This window comes from Myxine glutinosa, chromosome 10 (assembly GCF_964187855.1).
Source record: "Myxine glutinosa chromosome 10, kmMyxGlut1.1, whole genome shotgun sequence".
NCBI lineage: Eukaryota > Metazoa > Chordata > Myxini > Myxiniformes > Myxinidae > Myxine > Myxine glutinosa.
The window spans coordinates 103,533,952-103,551,077 of NC_136270.1; the positions used below are offsets into that span (position 1 = coordinate 103,533,952).

Here is a 17,126-nt window from a genome sequence, read left to right on the forward strand (position 1 = left end):
TTTTTCACGATATTTCGCTCACAAGGTTCAGACATATTATATATGGTGGCGGCCATCTTGGATTTTGATGTGGCGACCCAATTTTAAACAGCGTTCTTCCGTGTGCCTAGATACACCCACACACCAGATTAGAAGTTGGTACTTCGCTTATTTTTCACGATATTTCGCTCACAAGGTTCAGACATATATATGGTGGCGGCCATCTTGGATTTTGATGTGGCGACCCAATTTTCAATAGCGTTTTTCCTTTTGCCGAGATACACCCACACACCAAATTAGAAGTTGGTAGTTCGCTTATTTTTCAAGATATTCAGCTCACAAGGTTCAGACATACATGGCATCAGACATACATGGCGGCGGCCATCTTGGATTTTGACGTGGGTTGCACCCACACACCAAATTCGAATGCGGTCCTTCGCTTACGCACGCACGCCCACACGCACGCACGCACGCACACACGTCCGCACGCACGGACGGACGGACACACGGACGGAGGGGAAAACCATAGTCCCCCTTTCGCTCCGCGGTGCGACGGGGGACAATAATCTCACTTAGCACAAAATAATCTTGCCTTAAACTTCGTATTACTTTAACCCTAACAACTGGGATGGAATAAAATAATCCCTGCTTATAGTGGATTGGATCACATTTCATAAACATCCATTGGTGGGAGAGATCATGCGCTGACATGGCAGTGGGCATCGCTTGTAAGAGCTCAATATCGGACAGCTCGGACACAACACAAGAGTGCGAATATGAGCATAAAAGCAGACAAAAGGAAATAGAAGATGACAAACTAAAATGTACAAACTCATTGTCGACGTGAGGCAGAATGAATGACATCAAATTGTGTGTGTGGGAGTGTTTTATTCCAAGCACACATATTATACGAGACATGCTAACGGAGGTGGTTACTTTTGAGACCTGGTCGGTCTCCATTCCTTCTCCTGAAACCTGGCCACGTGTGGAGATAGCAGGTTGTCTCCTCCCACCCCACCTCATATCAAGATTCCCACCCCACTCCTTCCCCTCCGGGCTTCCACTCCACCCCTACCACTCCTTCCTCCTCCCACCCTTCCCCTCCCCTCTCCTCCCTTCACACTCCTATCCCAACCCTTCCCCTGCCTCCAGACTCATATCCACCCCTTCCCCTCCCTCCAGACTCCTATCAGACCCCTTCCCCTCCCTTTGGACTCCCATCCCACCCCTTCACCTCCATCCAGACTCCTATCCTACCTCTTCCCCTCCCTTTGGACTCCTATCCCACCCCTTCTCCTCCATCCGGACTCCTATCCTACCTCTTCCCTTCCATCTGGACTCCTATCCCACCCCTTCCATTCCCTCCGGACTCTTATCCCATCTCTTCCCTCGCTTCAGACTAGTATTCACCCCTTCTCCTCCCTCCAGACTCCTATCCCACCCTTCCCCTCCCCTCTCCTCCCTTCACACTCCTATCCCAACCCTTCCCCTGCCTCCAAACTCCTATCCACCCCTTCCCCTCCCTCCAGACTCCTATCCCACCCCTTCCCCTCCCTTTGGACTCCTAACCCACCCCCTTCCCCTCCATCCTGACTCCTATCCCACCTCTTCCCATCCACCTGGACTCCTATCCCACCCCTTCCCCTCCCTCCGGACTCCTATCCCATCTCTTCCCTCCCTTCAGACGAGTATTCACCCCTTCTCCTCTCTCCAGACTCCTATCCCACCATTCCCCTCCATCCAGACTCCTATCCCACCCCTTCCCCTCCATCCAGACTCATATCCTACCCCTTCCCTTCCCTCCAGACTCCGATGCCATCCCTTAGCCTCCCCTCCCTCCAGATTCATATCCCACCCTTCCCCTCCCTCCAGACTCCCATCCTACCTCACACATATACAAGGTGTCCCATAAGTCTGGAACCATAGGGCAAAATAAGTGATTCATGATATTGTTATGGTTTTTAGAACCTTCACTTTGTAAATTTAGTATTAAAATTTCCTATGTACATTTCCCCTTTAATTGGCTGTTAATTGAAATGAGTGCACCGTAGCTAGTCCATGTACAAGCACGAAGGCCACCATAGAACCTCTCTATAGTTATTTCTTATTCTATGTCAGTATAAGGCTCTGTTTCCCATTAATTGACACTGCATTGTACCGAATCGAATAAGATAGTTCCCTTTTCAAGTTTCCCCCAAATCATCTCTTCAAAAGTACCAGTAACATTGGGCGGTTTTCTGCGGCGTTCACCACCGTTGCATTGGGCGGTTTTCTGCGGCGTTCGCCACCGTTGCATTGGGCTGTTTTCTTCACTCCAGCCTCCATTACGCACGCGGTCAACTCGGGGGAGTAGGGCGTGGCCGGCCCATCGTCTTCAGGAGGTGGAGCCAGGAAGCCCTTGCGCCCAACCAGGACTCGGTGGGCACGGCTTGGTAAGGTGTGGCCATGGCTTGGTAGGGCGTGGCTATATAACCCGTGGGGGGGGGGGGGGGGAAGCCCCCACCAGCAGATGACCGAGAAAGCCAAAGGCGTGTCGAGACAAAAACCAGCTCTGCCGCGTGCAACGAACGATAGACGTGTGCCTGCCGACGCCTTGCTGCCAGCCCGGAGCGGAGCTGTGTGCCGGGTTTCGCCTCGACCCCAAAAAGCGTGGACCGAAGCGCGAGCTTGGAGCCGGACCTCGACGCCTACCATCTGCCGGGACCCTCCTCTGCCGTTCCATATCAGCCCCTCATTCATCCATTTGTGTACGTGAGTTTGTCTTGTTTGTTCTGTCTGGGGAATAAGTAAGACTGTATAGATAAGCTAGAAATTGCTCTGTGCCTTCTTCCCATCTGCTCCTTCAATTTCCCTGTAAATTACATTTCTTTTCTTCTCTGCTTTGGTTGTGTGTAAATAATTAATAAATCCCTGTGTTCTTTCTTTACCCCTTTTGCTTCTTCACATTCGGTCGCTTTAGAGGTTTCCACATTGAACACACGTGGCACGATTTGGCCAATGTTCAGGATCGGGTTTAGTTTATTTGTTAATGGCTCGAGCCGCGGGCTACTAAAAACCGCTCGGCAAAATAACATCTTGTCCGTGGTCTTGAGCGAAGTTGCTCACCTGCCTCATGGAGGGAGCGGGGCAGCTTCAGGAGCGGAGACGGCCAGTGCAAATAGAAGGGGGATTAATCCCCCCCACCCCCGCTAAGGGGGAGCGCCGTACTCCGTTTCCGTAACAATTGGTAGTCAGGAGTTGGGATCTGGAACCTGGGACTAAATTTATTTAGCCCAAATTTTGGACACCAATTGTGCTATTGGCCGTAACAATTGGTGCCAGGAGTGAGATTCGGACCCGAAGTGCGCTTAACGCACTCAAAATTACGAGTGGCCAAAATTGTATTTAATATTCTAAATTTTAAAATCGTGCCATGGATAATCAAGGCGACCGGATGCCGGTGGGGGTAGCCGAAGAGAAGAAGAAGAGGTAGAGTCGACCCAGGACCAAGGGGAGGATTTGGGAGTAATGGAGGAGCGCAATACGCATTGGGTTGTGGGGGTTTCAGGTGCACAAGATGGCGACGCCGCGCACGAGGTTGGAGGCGCACAAAATGGCGCCTCACACATGGCTGCCACGGCCACGCCCGCTGCACCAATGGGCTGGGTCCAATTTCTGGCACAAATGAGGGCCACTATGGAAGAGTCAATGTATAATTGGAAGAGGGATGCCATGTCAGACGAATCCGGGTGTGATCTGGAAAAATTGAGGGAGGAATCCAGGTGTGAAGTGGAAAAACGGATAGCAGAGGCAAGAAGGGATAATAAAAAAATGATGGAGGACATGAGGCGCAAGTCGGGCGAGCAGGTCCCAAGGGTACGCGACGAGGTAATGCGGGTCGAGGAGCGCAGATTGAGCGAGGTGGAGCAAAGGGTAGCCAAGTTGACTAGGGCTATAAGGGACAAGACGCGAGATGTGGAAAAGCCGACGACCGTCAAATTGGATAAAAAAATGTCGGGAGCACCAGGGAAGGTTGAATTGGAAGACGAAAATTTATGGGCGCCGACGGTCGAGGTAGAGCAAAGCGCGGGTAAAATGACGGGTATAGAGATCGCGACCCGGGGTATGGAAAAGCCGGCGACCGCTGAGGTAGAAGAGGGAATTTTAATAAAGCCAGCGGTCGTCGAGGTGAATAAAGAAAAAGAAGTAGTGGGAATTGAAATTGGAGAGACCGGGGACTTAAGCACTCGCGGCAGGGAAAGATGGAAAATGTGCAAAGTCCCTGCTCACATCACGATGCTGTGCTTAATAACACCAATGAAAGTTTGCAGGTGGTGTTGGAGCGAAGGAGAAGAATCCCCCAGGTGAGTCGTGCTGTATATTGTGCGGGGAGATTTTGCAGGAGGATGTTTGGCGCAGAAAGAATTTTCGCGCGCTTGGGATCGAGAAAGCATCCGGGCGTTGGTGAAGGGTCCCCTGTGAGTGGTGTGAGTGGAAATGGCGCGCTTGTGGGGAAAAAGTGTGCATCGGGGAATGAGCGTGTTACAAAGCGCGAGTGTGAAACCGAGTGTGAGCGAGAATGCACGTCGGAGTGTACGGAGTGTGACACGGAGAGTGAGTTGGTGGTGGCGCAGGTGCGAGAGGGCACATCGGAGCGTGAGTGTGAAACCGAGTGCGAGCGAGAATGCACGTCGGAGTGTACGGAGTGTGACACGGAGAGTGAGTTGGTGGTGGCGCAGGTGCGAGAGGGCACATCGGAGCGCGAATGTGAAACCGAGTGCGAGCGAGCATGCACGTCGGAGTGTACGGATGGTGACACAGAGAGTGAGAGCGATACGGAGTGTACAAGCGAGGGTGAGAGTGACCCGGAGAGTGAGTTGGTAGAGCGGGTGCGAGGATGCACGCTTGGGATGGACAGCGAGAGTGTGCGAGAACCCACACTTGAGTTGGTTGTGGCGCGGGTGCGGGAGAGCCCATTGAAGCGCGTGAGTGGGTGGATGCAATAATGCACGCCCATGGTGAGTGTTACGGAGGACGTAACGGAGGAGAGGTGTGGAACGAAGTGTGCGAATGACGAGTGTGCGCAAGAGGTGTGGTGTGTAACAGGGAGTACGGTGGTGGAATGGACGGAGTGTGTGGAATGTACGGGCGGCGTTGGAACGCCGGGTTTGGTGAGTGTGAAAAGGGTCGCGTATGCGTGTGAGCATGCGAGTAAGGCATCGACGTTAAACGGGGCAGCGTTTAGGGCGACGGATAGCCGACGCGAGCACTCGGGGCGCGGTGCGCTTTGTTGGATGCGAGGCCCGGCGCGGATCGGTGCTGCGTCGCTTCTCTTCAAAGCGTCGTTGCCGATTCGGGCCTGGCCCCGCCCCGCACGGTCGAGTCCGGGCCTCGCCGGGCAAGGCGACCAGTCCGGTTCAAGGGCAGGTAGGAGGGATCGGAATGGTGCCCCCTTGTGGTTGCGGCGTTCTGGCCGGGCGGGATCGAGCCATCAGGCCGGAGACCGCAAGGATCCGTGCCGAGATGGTGCGTGGAATCTCGGGCCGAGCATGCCGCCTCCCTTGAACCGAATGCCGGACGGACTCAACCTGCAGGTGACCAAACCACCCGAATTCATTGCTCGGCTTTGCGAAGCCGAGTTTTAATGATGTAACGACGCACCGAGGCTCAGATATAGCGGACTGTGATGATGATAGTGTTTTGGATCCGAAATTGAGAATAGTGAATAGGATTGGCAGAAGTGATTGGCAAAATTTGATGATTGGCAGATGATTGGCAAAGTGATGGGCAGAATTTGGAATTTGATGGCAAAATTGATAGTAGAAGATGCCCGATGTGGTGGGATGGCAACTCTGCCATACCACACACACGGGGCACATGAACACTAGCTATGGGGTTTATGGCAGTGTAAGCTCGCCGAGGGAGGGTTTGGATAATTGTATAGGGATCTAGAAAATTGACCATAGGTAACTGTAGGGTTAAGTAGCGACATGATACCTATAGTGGGAATGGAGAGAGAGTAGTATGTTTGTTAACGACATGGGGAGCGCAATAGTATATGGGACGACTGGGAAGCGCGAGTTTCAGAGGGGAGTAGTTAGATCAGATGATGCTGTGTGTGTGTGTAAAAGTGTATTCAGGAGCGTATTGTGAAAAGTGTGGGTGAGTGTATTGTATTGAATGAAGGTCCTGGAGGAAGGAGGGTGCAGGAAGCACCAGGTGTAGGAGTGATTGCACAGGTGTGCCAATACAGGTGAGCATGGTTGAATGAAATGAATGGTATGGAATATATGGAGTATGGAATGGATGGTGTGGAGTGAGTATGGTGGAAACTGTGGAGTGGAGTGGATGGTGCGAAGGGAGTGTATGGGAAGGATGGACCCAATCACGAATACCCGGGGAGGGTAGTTTAAGAGATAGGTAGAGGGTATCGGTAAATTGTGGTTGGATATTGGCATCTGTGGTGCGTGTGGAAGAATGGTGTTTGGATGGGTGCATTAGTGACGTGGAAATGGCTGGGCGTGTGGCCTGTTAGTGTGTAGTTAAATGGGCACTCCACCACTGTGAGGATGTCGGCCAGGTGAGGCCGCAGGTGGGCTCTGGGAGCCGGTAGAGTTGTGAATGGGGCCCGAGGATCCGGAGGATGGACCCGGGTAGCCCAGTGCCAGAGAGGGCACCGAGGGGGTAAACGCCAAGGAGGGCCTTCCCCAGTTAGATAGGTTAGGTAAGGAGCAGGTAAGCTCGGAGGCAACTGCAGTGGTGGAGGTGTGCAGGTGGGTAGACCTGCTGGGAGAGCCACACGACCCAGTCCTGAAATTGTGCAAAGGCACAGGGAGTTGAACCGGGGGAGTGAGACCCCAAATTGATGAAGCACCACAGTTTGGTCAATGGGAATTTGGTTCTTAAAACCGCATAGAGTAAGATGGCCAATGGATTGGCAGGGAAAGACCCCAGGTAGTGTAAAGTGTATTAATGTCATTTAGAAGGTAGATAGGATTGAAATCTCCTCGCACCATCTGCATCCACTCACCTGAGGCGACGTAACTCTACGCCATGCCATGATTTGTTTTTTTATTATTTTTGTGCAGATGTTTTGGATTGTGAGACGCATCATGACGTGGGTGTGACATTGTGCTGATGTTCCATCTCTCCCTCCTTAAGAGGGATTGATGAGGAATTTGGGTGATGGCAAATTTTGGATTAGTGGGATTGTGACAAATTTGGTATAGGGGAGATATGGGGAGGACGAGATGTAGCGACGAATTTGTAAATGTGTAGATTTTTTGTGTACATATGGGGTAAGGGCAAGGGTAGAGTAGGTAACAGGGGGGGTGACGTACGGTAGGGACGAGCTTTTCTCCGCTAAGTCTCCAGGCGCACCTCACCTTGCATTGCCTTCGTTGATGTGTACCCTTGTGACCTTACCCCTCGCTAACCTGCCCTCTCTGTCTTCCTTCCCCGACCCATGGATCGTGCTCTCTGGGCACTGAGGGGAGCGTGCGGGAGTCCGCCATTGTGTGCCCGAATCCCCGCAACCAGCTGCCTGCATCCACGCACCACTTATGGACCACAGTCTGTGGCCAAGCACCACTTATGGACCCCAAGTTTTGGGGCCTGGCCCCACTGCTGGGACCGGCCACTGCGGCCAAAAGATCTTGCTTGCGGACGCAGTGAGGTGGCACCAGGCCCACAGGTGAACCACCCATAGTCGGCCCCTGTGGGCCATAAATAAAAAGATGGATGCGTTGTGTGCCTTTTTATCTTCACAAATAGGCAGCAAGCCACAAGAAAGACAACAACTGGCAGAAACGACAGCCAGCAGAGCGGACCAGAAGATCCAGATCATCTGTGTGTTTTTTTTTATTATGTGATGACTGTGCATGGGATTGGTGCTTTTTGTGTTGATTGGTGCTCTTTGGTGTTTTGGTGCTCTTTATTGGTGCTGGTGCGTCGCTGCAGTGCATGCTGTCTCCTCCCCTCCCACAGGATTTTCTTTTTGTTCCCCCAAGAGAAAAATCACAGGTCCTGGGTTGTGTTGTGTAAATAATGAAATAGCGTCACTTGTAAATAATGCTCCCCACCGTACATGTATAGTTTGAGAATTAATTCCGCAATTCGGTTAGCTGTGGGTGTGAATCTGTTAGGCAGGGTGCAATGCAGCAGAGGGACATACTTATTTGTGTTTTAAAACTGTCGCATTCAGGGTCAGGTTAATTGTAAAGGGAATTACACCTACGTGCCACATTAAGTTAAAGTTTTGTGGGCCCGAGTCGTGCCGTGAGGAATGAGGGTGCTGTGTTACGGATTTTAGAACCTTCACTTTGTAAATTTAGTATTAAAATTTCCTATGTACATTTCCCCTTTAATTGGCTGTTAATTGAAATGAGTGCACCGTAGCTAGTCCATGTACAAGCACGTAGGCCACCATAGAACCTCTCTATAGTTATTTCTTATTCTATGTCAGTATAAGGCTCTGTTTCCCATTAATTGACACTGCATTGCACTGAATCGAATAAGATAGTTCCCTTTTCAAGTTTCCCCCCAAATCATCTCTTCAAAAGTGCCAGTAACATTGGGCGGTTTTCTGCGGCGTTCGCCACCGTTGCATTGGGCGGTTTTCTTCGGCGTTCGCCACCGTTGCATTGGGTGGTTTTCTGCGGCATTTGCCACCGTTGCATTGGGCTGTTTTCTTCACTCCAAACTCCATTACGCACGCGGTCAACTCGGGGGAGAAGGGCGTCGCCGGCCCATCGTCTTCAGGAGGTGGAGCCAGGAAGCCCTTGCGCCAAACCAGGACTCGGTGGGCACGGCTTGGTAAGGTGTGGCCATGGCTTGGTAGGGCGTGGCTATATAACCCGTGGGGGGGGGGAAGCCCCTACCAGCAGATGGCCGAGAGAGCCAGAGGCGTGTCGAGACAAAAACCAGCTCTGCCGTGTGCAACGAATGATAGACGTGTGCCTGCCGACGCCTTGCTGCCAGCCCGGAGCGGAGCTGTGTGCCGGATTTCACCTCGACCCCAAAAAGCGTGGACCGTAGCGCGAGCTTGGAGCCAGACCTCGACGCCTACCATCTGCCGGGACCCTCCTCTGCCGTTCCATATTAGCCCCTCATTCATCCATTTGTGTACGTGAGTTTGTCTTGTTTGTTCTGTCTGGGGAATAAGTAAGACTGTATAGATAAGCTAGAAATTGCTCTGTGTCCTTCTGCTCCTTCCATTTCCCTGTAAATTACATTTCTTTTCTTCTCTGCTTTGGTTGTGTGTAAATAATTAATAAATCCCTGTGTTCTTTCTTTACCCCTTTTGCTTCTTCACATTCGGTCGCTTTAGAGGTTTCCACATTGAACACCTGTGGCACGATTTGGCCAACGTTCAGGATCGGGTTTAGTTTATTTGTTAATGGCTCGAGCCGCGGGCTGCTAAAATCCGCTCGGCAAAATAACATCTTGTCCGTGGTCTCGATCGAAGTTGCTCACCTGCCTCGTGGAGGGAGCGGGGCAGCTTCAGGAGCGGAGATGGCCAGTGCAAATAGAAGGGGGACTAACCCCCCCCCCCCCCGCTAAGGGGGAGCGCCGTACTCCGTTTCCGTAACAATATTTTTGTTTAAGAATGATTTTTTTCATGATTTTTTCCTTTTTTGCAGGTGCCCATGATGTTCCTTACTCAGCGACGTCATGGGCACCTGCAAGAAACGAAAATATAATGAAAAAATCATTCTTAAATGAAAAAAAAACATGAATCACTTCTATTTTGCCCTATGGTTCCAGGCTTAAGGGACACCCTGTATATGCACATACACAAAAACACACACATATATATATATATGTACACACACACACACACACACACACACACACACACACACACACACACACACACACACACACTACCAGCTTGACCAGAAGGCAATTCCATGGATTATTCCTAATCCTTAGTTACCAACTCTGTGTAAAACATCCCAGGCTTGCTTCTCTTGCAACCCTTGTCTTTTTCACTCGCATTTTATTCCACTCTAACACTCAAGTCATTATTGCATTCAACATAATGCCTGTCTGGAGAAACAGCAATCCTTGGAGTTATGGGACAGAGAGTGCTGGGAATAAAATATACTGCTATGGGAAGTAAGAGCATATTACAAAAAAAACCTGAGGATTCCTTTGATTGCACTATGCCTAAACAGCTGTCAGCAACAGAAATATTTATTTCTCCTCCCCAAGATTAAGATAGCTTCAAAAATACAAGAGCTATCGTGATGGTCGTGTTGTTTGTATTCGAGTAGAAACAACAAATAAGGAAGAACCACCATCACCTTCAGTGGCGTAATGGTTGGAGTGTCCGCTCTGATTCTGGGAGATTGGCAGTTCGAACCCCAGCCAAGTCCATTCCAAAGATTATTAAAAAAAAAAAAAATGATACGTGCTGCTCCCTTGCTCGACGCCCAGAATTTCAAAGGATAAAGCATGAGCAAACAACCATTGGTTGGCAACCATTTTGTCAGTTTGTTGGGCCTTCTGCCCTAATCCTGCATTGAAGTTCCTTGAAAGGTAATTCTCATTTTCATTATTGTTAACTACGACTATGACCATGACATGGGTGGGACAAGGCATGGAAAGGAGGCGGTGGAAGACAGAGAGACCGCCAACCTCTCTATGATGGGAAAGTGATAGACCCATAGACACAGCTTCATCGCATGAGATTCCAATAATCTCGAAGGCCTTGGTTTCCATGGTCTCAAGCTGGGCAAGGTGTGAGATTGGGCCACCAGCCCAGATGTGAGAGCAGTACCACATCAAGCTGCAGATGACAGCCTTGTAGGTAGATAAGAGTGCAGGTGTGCCAAAGAAGAACTTTGTACGATGGAGGATGCCCAGTCGACCACTGGCTTTAAAGGCCAATTTAGAAGTGTGGTCTGCCAAAGAAAGATCATGGCTGATAGTGAGGCCCAAAATTTTGAGTGACTAAACTTCTTCAAGGGAATTGTTAAGAAAGTAGATGGGAGGGTTTGCCAGATGGTCCTTTCAGAGAGAGATAGTGAGTGTGAGATTTGTCAGGATTGAAAGACATGTTCCAAGTGTTTGTCCAGCTTGTGATTTTTTTTTTCAAGTTCTGAAGTGTCGAGAGATGGCCTGCCTATTGGAAGGACGAGGGATGTCACGGCAGAGGGTGGAGCCATCAGCAAAGAGATAAAGAGGATTTTCCAGTTTCTACTTAGTTCAGAAATTTAACCCAGACTAGATACAGGACCCCTTAAATCCCTGAAACATCTGTGCATGCAATCAGATCAAAATGTACTAACAAGAACAGTCGGTTAGTGCGTCATGTTCTGTCATGCCTTGCCTTGCATTCATATTCAAACTTATGGAAATACTCTCAACTACGTCACGTGATTACACATGAGCCTTTCGATCTACAAGTTCGTTGAATTTTGCAACTCAAAGGTTTTTTTTTGGAAACGGCCACAAACAGAGCTAAGGAACACACAATCAACCATAGGGGTAGATGCAGAACTTTGAAAAAGGATGCAGCGAGGAGCAAGGGGGGAAGGCAGTACAGCTCTCTCGATTCACTGATTTAAATGAGCAAAACGATGATTCATGAAGCCTGTGACTCATCACGAGTGGTATCTTCATGAAAAACGAACGCGATTTGCCGGGAGTCCTGGAGTTCCGTGGGTAGTCCTGCTTTGGAATTAAAAATAAAATTGGATGCGGCAAGAGGAATTTTTAGAACATTCAACAGCTGTTCGCAAACGATGAAGCTTTGACATCATAAAAGGCCTACTATTTGATAACCCAACTGCACTAACAAGATGTGTCGGGACAAAATGAGACGCGTTCAAGAAAGCCTTTGATTATTATCAGTAGTCGGTACAGTCTATGATTCATGAGATGTGAAGGTTTACAAAGCTCTGAAAAAAAAACAAGGGATTGAGTGGTCATCCCTGCGACTCCTTCCCCCTCTTCCTGGATTCATGCCTGGATCTGGGAAAGCAGCAACATAACAAATCCTGCCGGACCAGATACAAATCTTTGTTTCCAGGATCCACATGACATACCTAATGATTCATTTGACTCCATATTTGTTTCATCTTTTGTAGTATTTTATAGTAGTGTGAGATTCTTACCTGAAAGCTAAGAGTCGTGCAATAAATTCGGCTGAAATGTAAATCACTCGTTGGTGATGAGGACACACGAGGGTTTCTTGAAAAGGAGAAATGGAATGGAAAAAAGGGCAACCATTTGTAATGCACTTGGCCTTTCAATATTTTATGTTATGGTACCATTGTTTACATTTAAACTTCTGTTGAACTGCTGCACCTTTGAACTTATTTTCAGATTATGCATGACATCAGAAAAAAAAACCCGTTTCAGGAAAAGAACCGAGGCTTTATGCTGTGATGGGCCAGTGAATGTGAGCAAAAGCACAAGCCTACCATTGTTTTCAAATGATAAAGAGTACCTGGAGATAAGACCATATCAACTGCTTTAAAAAAATGTTTATTTTATTTTCAAAGATCAGATATTTTTTTTAAGACAATGGTTGGCCCTGTTTTGTGTTCCCATCTTCATCTATGGCTAATGATACCGGAATTGCAAGTTCGAATCCCATCCAATGTATTATCTAGCAATGTCCTTGCGATCAATGTGAAAAAATACAATCCTGTTTACACACATCTTTGTCCTGTAAGTGATTTATCTAGCAGCTCCACCAGGTGCCAGACATCAAATTTTAACCCACACACCTCCAACCCTCCTGAAAAAAGGAAATGCAATTTTAATATAAAAATGTGCTGAACCATGCATAAGCCAACATTCACACAGATAGCTATGTTTGGAAAACTGTACACCTAATCTCAAATGCATTTGCAACAAAGGATACAGTAAAAAAAATAAAGTAATTTATGAGCATTTCAACAATAGACAGGTTAAGAATTGCTGCCATAATTGTATAATTTTAGGAGACATTTCAGTCATTTGCATTCTCCAACATATATACCTTTCTCTACATACATACATATATATATATATGATATACACAAGGCATATAGCATATTATATATGTTTTTTTGGTTTGCATATGCGAAAACAAATGTTTGTGGTAGACACATGTTTGTTTCTTGCAGACTATGCGGTGTTTGCCGAGTGAGACATTATCCATGGCTGATGCTCTCCATTAAAGTCAGGAGGTACTTTTACTATACAACTGATGATGATCGTCTTCATTGGTTAAATTTTTGAACGGTATGCTGTCCTGATGAGAACAAATAAGCCCTCATCAGGACGCCATGGTGTTGAAGTCGTGGGGCATCACTCCTATAGGGCAGGGGACCAATTGTATGGCCATGCATTCTGGCCCTTTAGGGTCAGGATATATGTCTTTTGATCGACCATGTGCTTCAGCCTTCGGGCTAAGATGCATGTTTATAATTATGGGACAGTCTTGTTGGCCTGTGTGCTTCGGCCATGGGGTTGGAGTACACGTCCCAAGTTGTGTTTAATGTTTTGATTTTTGTATAAAAAGGGCACTTCCACAAGAAACAAATAAGCTCAAAATGCAAATAGACAGCTACGGTTGATGTTAAACCAATGACCACCATAAGATTCTCAATGCAAATTGAGTGGCTGGGCTGAATCCTCCAGATTGGAGGCAATGCTATGGTCTGCACATACAACAACACAACAATCACAACATGCATTTTAAGGCCATTTTCCCTGCTAGAGCGGGGGTTAGCCTTGCGGTCTCCCTGACAATCTTGACAATCTTCATGGTCTGCACATGTGCGGCATTTATTATCCAGTCGAGATTGGGAGGAGCGCTCGTCATGCTCCACACATTTTGATATATATATATTATATATATATACCTTGTTAATAAAAAATATTCTAAATTCAATGAGTATTTCTTTGTGTATGGCCTGACGTTCCTATCTAATACCAGTTAGGTTTCCATTCTTTGAGGAAATACATCTGATGGTCACATTCACCCGGTGCTCTCTTGTTAGAGGCACTTAACACTTCATAGGTTACAAAGACATATGGATAAGTGTTTCCAATAAAATTCCTTCAAGGTATAAGGTACCGGTATCACTTTTCTTTTCTTAGATCTGAACTTCAGTCCCTTTGTTAAAGTGGTAGTGTGCTGAAGAAAAAGAGTATCACATCAAATATACATCACATCACAGTATGTCAACGAGCAAGGTCGCACTGTTAAATGGGGCAGACAGTCACAGACATGTCTCCCTCATGTCCAATAAATTTCAGGGTCAGAGTTAGGTGCTCAGTCGCAGATATAGATTATAGTGAGCAGCGGAAAAGCAAACCAGTTCTCCAACAATCTGGCAGGCCCAGTGTTTTATTCAGCCCCACACCATTATAAGATCCCATGTTCAACTACCCCATCCGTCCTCACTCCTTCCTGATGAATACAACACAACAACAACATGCATTTTAAGGCCATTTTCCCTGCTAGAGCGGGGGTTAGCCTTGCAGTCCCCATGACAATCTTCTCCATTTTGACCTATTTTCTGCATCTCTCCTTGTTAACCCCCTTGTCCGCATTTCTTCTTCCACCATCTTTAGCCAAGTCTTTCTCGGTCTTCCCCGTCCTCTACTTCCTTCTACATTAACTTCCATCACTCTTCTCAACCAGTCACTTTCATCCTTCCTCAACACATGACCAAACCATCTCAACCTGTTTCTCTTCACAGCATCAATCACAGGCTCGATTCCCATCATCTTTCGCAATTCATCATTTGTCTTCCTCTCTCTCAACGATACTCTGCACATCCACCGAACCATTCGCATTTCCACCCTTTCCAGCCTTCGTTGCTGCTCTACGTTCATTACCCATGTCTCTCTCCCATAAATCATAACACTTCTCACACATGCAGCATACACCTTTCCCGTCAGCTTCAACGACACTCCCCTCCTCGTCAGCACGCCACTCAGTTCCCGAAACTTCTTCCATACACATCTCACTCGAGCAACCGTTGCCGAGTCTGATCCACCTTCTCCATTCAGCATGTCTCCGAGGTAGCAAAATGTTTTCACACCTTCCAGCTTCACGCCGTCTCCAAGATCCAACTCAACATTTCCTCCATCTGCAGCTCCCTCTGTGCACACCTTACATTTGAATGTAGCTGCCACACTGGTTGTATGTAGCTCCTTCCTGATGAATGAAATTCTTATAAATCCTGATCCTACTACATATTAGACAAGCATGCACTCTCCGTGTAAGATGTCAATCAGTGACGTCACTTGCTTTGACATGCGGAGGACGAAAGAGGGCATTACTCATTAATGAGGGCTTATCCAATGACAAGGTGAAAGTGTAAGATATATTCTCGAAAGGAAAAAATAACTCGTCGAGCATTGGGTCCCTTTAAACATGTACGAGCACAGATTTGTGAGCACGTCAGGCGAAGCAAAACCCATGCAAGGCCGACTGGTTTGGACATGGTGTTTCATTAATTTGCTTCACAGACTTCCTTTCATTTCAACAAATACCATACATACATCAGTCAAAAACGATATATTCTAGAAATTTTAATTCACCATGAAACAAGATTTACCCTCGGACGCAAAGCAAAGCCAGGAATCCTATACACTGGCAAATGTTCTTAAATGCTCCGTTACAAAATTAGAGACTTATTAAAACATGAAGTAATGTCTGAACTTACCAGAACAACAATTTCCAATAAAAATCATGAGCAACTATAACAGACGTGAAATTATTTTGTTCCAACATATTTCAGTTTACAACAGGATGATTTTAATATCGTCGGCCTGCTTCGACTTCAGAATATATTTGAGAAAAATGAGCATGAAGAACTATGAATCACAAAAGTTATTGTCCGTTTCTGTAAATCTCAGATGACTGCTTTTGCCAACAATGTCCAATGAAGCCTTTATTTATTACAGTCTTACTCATTGGTGTTTTTAGTACAGAGAAGCATATACAGAATGATTGGATGAGTTTAATATATAGTATCCGTTTGGGGTATAGCACACGTAAGAAAGGCAAATAATTGGGAAAAATCATTTTAATGAAGAAGAATTGCACCCCAAATACATTGAGACTGTGGATGAATGATTACTTAATTGTTTCTTGAAATTCCTCAGCAACAAGTCAAGGTGATTGTAGGACAGTGTGTGTGTGTGTGTGTGTGTGTGTGTGTGTGTGTTTTTGGTAGAGTGAACTGTTGTTTTAAATATGGAAGGATAATGTGAGGCAAAGACTCAATTGAAAATGGATAATAAAGTAGGGGATGAGTTGCGGTAAGTGAAGCTACTCATCACACACTTCTGCACCTGGATTCTTCTTTATGTGGCTGAGAAGAGGAGAAGAAGAAGAAGAAGAAGAAGAAGAAGAAGATTAAGAAGAAAAACCTACCTTTCTTTCACCAGCTCGTTGTGGAAGGAAAAGTATCAACAACATTGCCTTCAGTTGCACAGCAGGAAGAGGTTCATAAAGGCTTGAACATGAGTAGCTGGCATGGTGTCTGCCCAGCACCACATGCGGGCACCTACACACATATCGGGTCTAAACCTGAGGCCACATCAGGGGGGCAACGCTCTGGACAAAGCTACTAGCCAGACAAAGTCTCACATCAGTCCTGACATTCGGCCCTCATCTTGAATTCACTGCAATCTCGCTTTTCCTCGAAAGACATTGATATATGTATAGGGAGTGGGGAAATGTAGTGGACAAAGGCAAACGGCAAAGAAAGCAGACATTACGATGATGTTTGGTCGGTTTTAGTTTGGCGAGTTACGTAAAGAAGAGAGAACGGTCACATCAACACATAAGAGAGATGAATTGTAAGAGTTAGCAAATTGGACTCACGGAGGCGGCCCAAATGTAGCATTCCCTGCAGACAGGTCCACATGGGGAAAGCAGTGTGTGGAAGTGTTGCTGAGGCGCAATGCAGCGGCTGCTGTGATGGCTGGAAGCATGCGTCTGCTCGGCGCCTCGCAAACTGACCTCGTAAAAGATCTGGGTGGATGACGCCAAGCTGGAACCCCGCCCTGCCTAACAGCCTCGCCTCGCTGCCTCACGCTTGCACAAGTCAGTCTCTTATACTCTATTCTTTCCTTATCCCCCCTCCTGTGCTGTCCCATTCTCAGTTTTCTAATTATTTATTTATTCCTTTCATTTCTATCATATATAT

General features: G+C 47.3%; 1 protein-coding gene across 1 annotated transcript in view; it reads right to left on the reverse strand.

The window, feature by feature from the left end:
• LOC137433895 (protein TANC2) overlaps positions 1-16,912 on the reverse strand; it is a 471,451-nt gene extending 454,539 nt beyond the window's left edge. Inside the window, exon 1 of the mRNA XM_068126367.2 lies at positions 16,802-16,912. Within this exon, the coding sequence (XP_067982468.2) occupies positions 16,802-16,844 (43 nt within the window). The 5' untranslated portion in view covers positions 16,845-16,912. The remainder of the gene's footprint in view (positions 1-16,801) is intronic.
• Positions 16,913-17,126: the final 214 nt, after the last annotated feature.